The 9,805-nt window shown below is 45.0% G+C and overlaps 1 protein-coding gene across 2 annotated transcripts; it reads left to right on the top strand.

The window, feature by feature from the left end:
* Positions 1-732: 732 nt before the first annotated feature.
* On the top strand, positions 733-8,821 carry LOC119376276 (polyhomeotic-like protein 2). 2 transcript variants are annotated; one of them, XM_037646177.2, is made up of 6 exons: positions 733-961; positions 2,237-2,336; positions 4,388-4,618; positions 5,339-5,427; positions 6,073-6,447; positions 7,165-8,821. In XM_037646177.2, the coding sequence occupies exons 1-6, from the start codon at positions 761-763 to the stop codon at positions 7,357-7,359; spliced, it is 1,191 nt and encodes a 396-aa protein (XP_037502105.2). In that variant the 5' UTR covers positions 733-760; the 3' UTR covers positions 7,360-8,821. The 2 variants fall into 2 exon arrangements, with proteins under 2 accessions (XP_037502105.2, XP_037502107.2); XM_037646179.2 differs by lacking the exon at positions 4,388-4,618.
* Positions 8,822-9,805: the final 984 nt, after the last annotated feature.

Here is a 9,805-nt window from a genome sequence, read left to right as displayed (position 1 = left end):
GCAAAGCAAGCAGTGGAATCCGACAGGATATGCATAATGCTAATGGGCACGAAAGATGGCAGTGCAGATTAAGGATCAAGTGGATGTAGCTGATACTTTAGGCGAGAATGGGAGGAGTGGGCAGGTCACGTAATGGAGGAGAAAGAACCACTTGTCTGTCGGAAATAGAAGATTGGATGGAGTGATGACATCGGGAAATTTGTGAGAATTAAATGTTCTGGATTGACGCAGACAGGTAGTAATCTTCGGCATTTCTCGGACAAGCCTTTGTCCAGGAGCAAGCTTGAAATAGGCTCTTGATGGTACCTTGTTTACCCTATTCTGATCTTGTATACACATCTTTTTCCCTGGAAAATGTAAATGAAGTTACAAAATGAAACTAAAGCTACAACGATAATGAGAAGCTATTTTCGTTGCCGTTGGAAATTTCAGTAGTCAATTTGCAAGTCAACGAGCTGGTGACGAGCTCCGTAAGTTTATAAGGCCACCATGGCCTTATAAATGTGGATTCGAGATAACAAATTCTTTGTCCTCATGAGAACATACAGCCATTACTGTCAGCATTACTGTGAAAAGCTCGAGAGTGAGCATTTCTTGATACGACATAGCATTTATCATTCCTTGAGGTGCAATAATTGAGGTGCTTTTACAACTGAAGGTACATTAAAACTGAGTAAATACAGTAATTGCCACGTATGAACTATGAGTGCCAGTGACACCGTCCATTGCTTCGCAGGTTTCCGCTCCCCCAGAGGCTGCGATGCCGTACGACAAGCAAGGCGGCGAATCGGGTCAGAAGCCCGAAGCCATGACCAATGGCGGTGCGGTGACACCTCAGATGACCATGTTGACGGCATCGGAGCCCGTTCGCCAAATCTCCCAAAAACCAGTCGTCAAGCCCAACGTCTTAACGCACGTCATTGAAGGGTACATCATTCAAGAGGGACCTGAGCCATTTCCGGTGAGAACTCACACATGGCCTTTTTTTTTTATAGGTGCCAGCACGTTAGGGGCCCGGCTTGTCGTCCATCCACTGTCTCATGTCACATAGTCACGCAGTGGTCAATACAGGCCTAAAACAAGGCTTACAATGCTCAACTCCAGTGCAAAATAAACTAACAAGGTCTAGAATAATATAAACTGCAGAAATTCCCAAGAATTAATCACAACAGTTTATCTAAAATCGCGAAAAACGCTCCTGCAACATCCGGCTGATACCCGCGCACAAGAAAGGGTGCAACCGCCTCAGCAAACGCGCGATTGCAAAGGGAATCGCTGGGTTGCCCGTGCTACGCATTTTCTCAGGTTTCACAGCAGTGGGGCTGCAATAAGGACAGGATTTAGAAATACTCCAAGAGCTACACAAGAACAACATTAGCGTACGATTTAGCGCGTCGTTTAGAACTACACCAGGGCCTACACAATTTACTTCTTATCTTGGATGCAGTTACGTGTAATGATTGCGAGACCTGTGTCAGTAGCCGTGCTGCTGTGGAATTTTGTTTGGCTGCTGTATCACTTCACGTTTTATATTCTTTGCTTGCACAGCATATTCAGCGACAGAGGGTGAGAGATGCGATGTGCCTTGACGAATTTTCGCAGGATATCTCATTTAGTATTGATGTGTTGTAATTTGTCAGAAGCATGAAATATGCTAATACGCTATTTTGCATTGCCTCATCTGATCAGTGATGCTTTCAAGACCATGTAGTAAAATTTGTTCCAACTTTGGCTGGCTAGCTAATGAGACAGATTATTACGCTTTAACTATGGGGAGCATGAGGATCATTTTCGGTGCTGTGTAGCCTAATGTGAGGTTGTTGAATTGACACAACATAACAACACTGCTATCGTATCTGAAATTGTCATCATGGCACTAATGACTGCTTTACGATGCTGAATGGTACCTTTCTGGAAATGCTCCGGAAAATACATTTCGTACGGCTACTACATTGCATAGCAGTCCTCGCCAGGGGCGTAGCCAGAAATTTTTTTCGGGGGGGGGGTTCAATAATACTTTATGTATGTTTGTGCGTGCGTTTGTGTGCGTGTATATATACGCAAGCAAAATTGAAAAATTTTGGGGGGGTTTGAACCCCCCCTTCGCTACGCCTCTGGTCCTTGCGCTTTCGAAGAATTAGTTTACTGCTTATAACTAATCTTTTTGTTCTTGTGAAATGGCTCGTACAATTAGCGAAGTTCTTACATGTTCACATGGGCCATTTCCTACTCACAGGTCAGCCGCTCGTCACTTGTTGCCGAAACCGAATCGCCCAAGCCTTCTGTGGAGACAAATGGAAAGGCAGGGAGTGATGAAATCCAACACATTGCTCAAGGTATGCCTCTTTGAATTTTGTAACTGTTCAGGTAATGTAAATCGGCACTTTTCTCACCCATTAGTACGAGCCATAGGTTCATTTGCTTTCAGCATGAATTGAGCGGACAACTCTAATCACTTAGAAACGAGGAGATGTCACTGAACGGGGATTTTACTGTAACCGACGTTTTGACTTGTAGAGTGATCCTTGTCAGGGGCAACAAGTCTCCCAGTTGAAACATTAGCTTCGGTGACATTCGTGGCTCAGAGAAATCAAATAACTTCAGGCATCTCATCTTCCCCGGAACCTTCGTCTCGTTAGGGCTCTGAAAGAATTTCTCACTTCGTTAATTCTGCGTAACCCTTGCTGATGGTTCTTTTCTTACCTCTATAAAACTTACAAATTGAGCTATGCTTTTTGCATTTATTGCTACTAAGGCAGTGCATCGCGAAGCTTACTTATTGCACTGTAGTGTAGCAGCACGTTCTCGCATGTGTTCCACGAAGAGGCTGTGCAAGTATTGACTTCTCTACTCCAAAGGAAGGTTGGGAGCCCCCTAACTATCTGTTCCACATTTCCCTAGCAGCTCCCTTTTCCAGCTTAATAACATAGCACAGCCACAACTACACACACTGCCTGTTATTTTTTGGTGGTGGAAGCGAGGCTCTGTTTTTGAAACGACCACTTTCGGTGACACGCAATTATTTCCTGTTCCACGAAGTCTCTAAATGGCTATTTCAGCCCGAATGGATAATAGCAGCACGTAAAAAGTACTAACTCCCTAAGAGACAAAGGGTTTGCAGAAGCACTTGAGACCTTGAAATGACCTATCAGGGAAAGTGTTAGTCTGAAGCCAACTTTCTGACAAAGCAGAGTCCTGATGTCGAAGAACTGGTTCGAGGAAGAGGTGTTTTATTCGGCCTTTGTTGATTACAGCCATGTGATGCGTCAAGTTAAACTGATGGGACAAGTGCTCCAGTCTTCAGACCTTCACTCAAGTTAAAGTTTGTTGCTTTTAACGAATCACTACTCTCTGAGAGCAGTCGTAGTATGCATCCCCAAAAGTCATAGAATTAATATACTGACAAAGCAAAAGCTCCCCATAGGGCCCCTGCATTGAAACCTCTAACCACTTGGGTGCCGCCTTGATGGAACAATACAAAGCTTTCGGGTGATGTCTCACAGGGCCGTAACTAAGGGGGGTTCTGACACCCCCAAAATTTTTTCACACTTAACTTTTCGGGTGACACTAAAATACTTGCACGGCTTCACGGCGAGCACCAGTTGTCAAAGTGAGCCGTTCTACACACAAACAACCCCCGAAAAAAATTCCTGGGTACGGCCCTGACGTCACATTCGCTACTGCGTGCTCGCCCCTGACATTTCTTTTTTGTTTTATGACTCCCTGTTTTACCGAAGTTAAAGAATGTCACATAAAGTCGAGTTTTTGGCACATGGAAACAAAAAACGCAGACAACGAGACACTACAATTCACCCGACGCACAAGCTGGCGCAATCGGCCGTACTTTCGAATGTTGTTGATATGGTGGCGCCATCTAGTAAACCCACCTGCAAACGCTCCTTTTTGAGCACAGTAAATTGCATAAATAGCTGTCAGGTCTTTCCTAAAGGGGTTAGAAATAAAGATCAAGCAATTTCCGTCGGTTTGTAATGCGTGGAAATACTTATGATTAATTTTGCAAGAATTTGAGCATTTTAAAACGCTGATTTTAGCGTTTCTCTAAGTTTTTGTAATGGCAACAATGACAATGTACAAACATGTCGGTGCTTGTGTGGTTACCGCTTTATTGGTCCAGCTTTTCGTCTAGAGTCTGGTATATTAACTCTATGCCCAAAGTGGTCATCCCACAATACAGGGCCTTTGGTTCTCGCTTCTCCCATGCTTCACAAGCTGCCTATACTTACTGTAGCCTTTGGCACCTCACTGCTTCTTCTTACTTTCCTGTCACCTGCCTTGCTTGCTTGCTCACATGCAAATGGGTGCACGCTCTTTCTCTCTCCTCCTCCTCCCCTCTCTCTTTGTCCTCCCTCTCCTGCGGACCCTGCAGTTCCGCCTTCGGAGGCCGAGCCTCTTCCATCGAAGGTCACGGCCACCGGGTCGGACCGGGTGGAATTGGCCAAGTGCGAGATGTGCGGCAAGCTAGGCACAAAGTCAAAGTTCAAAAAGTCCAAGCGCTTTTGCTCCTCGTCGTGCGTCAAGCGCTATAACTTGGCATGCTCTGAGCGGCTTGGCATATTTGCATTCACCTCGGAGCCTGAGAACGAGGACGAGCTCCCAGGTGAGGCCACCATCCCCTGTAGCTGCGCACTGCTTTTGCATGACTTGAAAAGGCACACTGCCAGATGGCACTAACACTTTCTTCTTTGGTTGGGTCATGAAAGGGAAGAAGTTGTGATCCCCACCCTCTTGTAGCATGAAGCTATGAGGAGATCCGTTGGTATTTCTCAGAAAGAAGGCATCCTGGTTGATGCAAAATTTGTACCTGGTCTGGGATGCCTTCTTTTTGAAAAATCCATATCCTTGTAGCTTCGTGCTGCTAACATGTAGATGACGGCTGTTTTCCTTTAGGGAACCTCCCTGCATCAGTGCGGGATTCTGCAGAATCAGTTTGAACAATAGTTCTAATATGTTGACCATACGCGAGTTAGTGAATGTCAAGATGGGATTACGCTCACCAATGTTTGACATAACGTTTGTTCAAATGGGTTTAGAACATCTAGTATTTTTGTTGTGACTGCATACAGTTCTGATTTCATGTTATTGTGACATGCTGATTTACTTTGTAACTCTCTCAGTTTAGGAATAACCTTGCTTCCCAAGTGGCACTTGAAATATCTTATATTTTGAAAACCATATATTATACTAGCAAAATAATTGCAAATTTGAGATAAGCACACGAATATGCATAAACTCAGCAAGTTTGATAAAAAATCGATAAAGAAATAAAGAAGTTTTAAAGTTGCATGCCCCCTCTTAAATGGCATATTTTCTCATGCAGGCAAGGTAACTAAGAAGAAGAAAATGGGAAGGAAGAACTGGCGAAAACCCCAAGGAAATCACTTCAACGAGTACTCTTCCGAAAAATGGGTGAGTAATACTGGTCTTCCTGATTCCCTCATTCCCTCATGGAGACTGCTTTCATATGGTGTCACTCGTTCTGTGTCCCACTTCACAGAATTGCACTTTGCAAAAGTTCATTCATGGGGGATTGTCTCAACCACTCTTGTCTCTCCTCTGCACAGAACCTGTGCTGTTGCCTAAATTTGACTGGTTTCCCTAGAGTGTTGAGCATGAAACATTTAAGCAAGGCATGTTGTTGGGCTTGTCGGTTCAAAGATTCAGCAAAATTTTAAACTGCACAAAGAAAGAAGGCAGGATGAAAACAGGAACATAGATGCACATACGCTTCCCCCGTGCTTCATGTGTGTGTGTCTGTGTGCCTGTTTTCCAGGGCATAGCAAGGGGGGTGGGGGAGGGGGTTTAACACCCCCCACCCCCCGAAAAAAATTTCTGGCTACAATTACTGCTTTTTTCGTACTGTCTTTACGCAGTTTAAAATTTTGCCGAAACATTTACCCTGTTTAGAGTAGTCCTCATGTGTGTTCCTTCTTGTGTCCACCCGTGAAAAGTTTCTTCACTGAACACTGTATTAAATATGTTGTGCGAACAAGGCCAGAAATCAAACCCTCGCTAAGTTCACAGTCATTTTTTTTCTTATTTTCTGCCTCTCAGCCACCGCAGCAGCAGCAACAGTTGCAGCAGCCGAAAGAAGATGCGCCCCAGCCACAGTCACAACCACAGCCGCAGCAGCAGTCGCAGCCACAGCCACAACAGCCACAGCAGCAGCAGCAGCAGCAGCAGCAGCAGCCGCCGCAGCAACAGCAGCAGGCTCAGAACAAAGACATCAACATGGATACCGTCGAGCCAGCCAAAGAAGATGCCAGCACACCCATGGAGACAGCTGCCAATGCCTCGGTGCCCGAGCAGCAATTGCTGAGGCCCGAGAGCTCGGTTGAGTCTCCTGCACCGGCCCCACCCGTGGAGATGGAAGTGGATGTGCCCGAGCCAACACCAGCCCTGCCGATCAAGAACCCAAGGAGTTGGACGGTGAGCTTGTGTGGCAGTGGCAGTGCTTTGTGGATGAGAAAGCTGATGAAGTTGGGCAATGGGGGTTGGAACTGTAGTAGACTCTCGGTAAACAGAATTGCTGCTTAAGTGGAACAACTGTCTTTAATACGATTGGTTTTGTGCTTGAATTCAGCACTCCTGTTCATTTTTCAGTAAATGGAAGTCCTATTAAACGGAACATTTCTTCCTGGTCCCTATCGGGTTCCGTAACGACAGTCTACTGTAATTGAAATGGCAGCGCAAAAGCTGCTGAGTACAAGTTAACAGGTTTGAATCCTGCGTGCTGCAACCACATTCTTATTGGGGCAAAAGGCAAATGGGCTTGTGCGCATACGATGAACGATAGGGACAGAGACAATGAAGAAAACTGCTGACATGCCTATTTTTCATTCAGTACCTGAGAGGCCCCAGAAAAGGGTTTTTATATGAGGGTTGGGCTATTATAATAGTGCTAAATGTTGTATAAATGCCCTGAACTTGTCATTACTGGAGCGGTGCGCAATATCAGGAGGTAGGCCATTTCAATCTTACAATGCCTCGACGGTCTCATGAGCTTATGGTGCCGTCGAACCTCTGAGTGCTGGGCAGTCCTAGCAGCTGTGTTGCAGAGGTTCTTCCAATGTGCGAATATGTCCGTTTCTTGTATCCCACTTTTGTTTAAAACTAATGCAAGTGTCTTATTATCATTACTCTCAGGTACAAGAGGTGGCAGACTACATTCAGGAGCTTCCAGGCTGCACGGACTATGCTGAGGAATTCCGCTCCCAGGAGATCGATGGTCAGGCGTTGCTTCTGCTCAAGGAGGATCACTTGATGACAGCCATGAACATCAAGCTCGGCCCAGCACTCAAGATATGTGCCAAGATCAATGCCTTGCGAGAGGACCAGTAGTGCAGAAACACTCAAAAAAAGCCTCTCACACCGTCTGTGTTCGGACTTCATCACATTTTTTTTCCCGTCTCGTGCTCAAAAAAAAAGCTCTCGGAAAGCCAAACTGTGCCGCGTAGAGTCATTTCAGTCGATTTGAGTGAGCATCAGTCCAAGTGTAGTCAGCTATGTGTGTGATCATTACGGTGCGTGTGTATGTAGGTTGGTTTCGTGGCAAAAATGCAGCAGACCCTGGACGTTACACTGTGAACCTAGTGTGACCGGACTTCGGAAAGGACATTTTTCGCGCTGCGCCGGTTGTGCTTTGTGGACTCTGTTGCGAGAAACGCGGAAGGGCAAGTTCATCCTCGCATCGTGGTTTTTCATCTACGGGACCTTTTGTCAAGCTGTGTGTCGTGTCCTGGGACGCTGTTCTACGACGTTGCCATGTAGATTCGTGCTGGTTCGGTCAGAGAACCAAGCAGGGGTAAAGTGTGTTCAGCAACTCACCCGGTAAGAAGCTTGTTCTTAACAGGACTCAACTTGAAACTCCCCGCGATCATCTCCTCGTGAATTTTATAGAATAAGATCTTCGTAAAAAGGCTAAAACGTGCAGCACGACAAGCCAGGACGCTGTGCAAATCGACAGGATTCAACCATCGCTTATGGTGTGTAAAGACATTGTGTGTGAGCTGCACTATCCCATTTCTTACAGCATCCATCTGCCTCTAGTGTTGTGAGTGCGTGAACTTTTGGTGACATTCCCCTACACCCTGTAGAGTTCCTGCGGTGTATAGCTGCAACGTGGGTGAATGTTTGTTTCCGTCTAATTTATTGTTGGCCCGCATAAAGATTATTGTACATCCTGTTTGAGAGTTGAAAGGTAGAACCTATTCATTCTGTGTGAGATTGCGTGAAATGGTGAGAAAATGTTAATTATTGAGCTCACTGCAAGGTGTTGTGGCCAGAGCGAACTGTAAATCTCATTGTAGCCAGGGGAGTTGAAGCTACTGTGCCTAGCAGTGAGCATCTCATGTACAAAGTTTATTGTGTCTGTTGCATGAAAGCCCTTTGATTAGTTTTTTAGTGTTGTGTGCATGTGTGTGCACCTGCTTGAGTGTAAAAGAACACATTTAGTTAAGTGACATTTGTTAAATAACGATCTGGATATTTTTCGTCAGAACTGATCAGGCGATGTCTCTATTCTATAATGCCTCGGAGCAAATGGAAGCACGCATCTAAGATTTGTTTGTTGGCTATACATGCCTTATCTGTAAGTATCTTTCATGCCGGAAAGCAGAATGAGTGTACTTGTATGTCCCTCCTGTTTGTTTTTTCCTGCAGCTTGCAATATGAAGCCGCAGTGCTGAGATTCATACTTATAAAATCAAATATTTCATATTTATTTGTCATGCTCGAAGAATCGCTGTGTAATTATACTTAAAGTACTTGCCGAGATGTTAATAAAATGATGTATCCTCTCCTACGGAAGCCTTTTGAAAAAATATGCTCTGACATACTTGCCCACTCCTGATGGAGCAGGTGACACTATCCACCATCACAGCGTCTCTCATAATCATATCCTGGTTTTGGGACGTAAAACCACTACAATTATTATACTTTCCGCCATCGCAGTCCTGCCTGAGTGGAGACAAAGCACTGGACTTCAGAAAATTCAGACAAGCTCCTTTACACATCTCATGCTCCTCAACCAGACTTGTACACGTTACAGAAAATGAGTAACTGATTACGATTATAATTACTTCCTTTAAAATGTAATTGATTACAGTGGTCAATCACAGCCCAAGGAAAGCAACTGGGCAATTAGAGAAATGTAATTGATTACTTTTGAGCTTTTTCCCTCAAAATTTATTGCCGTAAGGCCCGTAACACAACACATGTTTCCTCAAACTAAAACTACTGTGGCTTGCATGGTATGGAGAAGAAGGCTGAAGGCTAGCGTGAAGGCTGGGAGGCTTACAGTGACATCTGCAGTATAGTGCTACATGTTGTTAATTTACATTCAACAGGAGTTGTTTTTCAAAGTTTTCGTTGTTGATTCTTCCACGTTTCCTTGTTAAGAGGTCAGCTGCTACACTGAACACTCTCGATGCAGGCGCTGGAGGGAAGGGCGGAGTATGAACACCCTGCGCACCAGCTCGTAGTTGCGCAGTGCTTTGATGCTAGTGTCCATGTCCTCTGTGAAGCGTCGCGCTTTGCTGTTGCTGGTGCTCGAGTAAGGCATTGTAGGTAAGGTCAAGGAAAATGCGAAGCATTTCTTAGCGAACTTCTGCGACTTTGAGCATCTGTCCATCTATCTATCTAGCCGCCTACGACTTTGTGCTCTCCTGGCCGTTTCGTTAATCGGATGTATACCAAAATTGATATGGAGTAACATGACTGTATTACAAACATAAATGACAGGCCGTAACATGAAAATTATGACATGCATGTCATGAACAGCATGATT

This window comes from Rhipicephalus sanguineus, unplaced genomic scaffold (genome assembly GCF_013339695.2).
Source record: "Rhipicephalus sanguineus isolate Rsan-2018 unplaced genomic scaffold, BIME_Rsan_1.4 Seq114, whole genome shotgun sequence".
NCBI classification, from domain to species: domain Eukaryota; kingdom Metazoa; phylum Arthropoda; class Arachnida; order Ixodida; family Ixodidae; genus Rhipicephalus; species Rhipicephalus sanguineus.
Note: the sequence above shows the minus strand (reverse complement) of the source record. Positions and strands in the feature narration are given on the sequence as shown.

Coding starts and splice junctions, on each gene's coding strand:
- LOC119376276 (XM_037646177.2), top strand. CDS start 761: ATGCCGTACGACAAGCAAGGCGGCGAATCGGGTCAGAAGCCCGAAGCC. Junction 4,619..5,338: donor GAACGAGGACGAGCTCCCAG/GTGAGGCCACCA, acceptor TTTCTCATGCAG/GCAAGGTAACTAAGAAGAAG. Junction 6,448..7,164: donor AGAACCCAAGGAGTTGGACG/GTGAGCTTGTGT, acceptor CATTACTCTCAG/GTACAAGAGGTGGCAGACTA.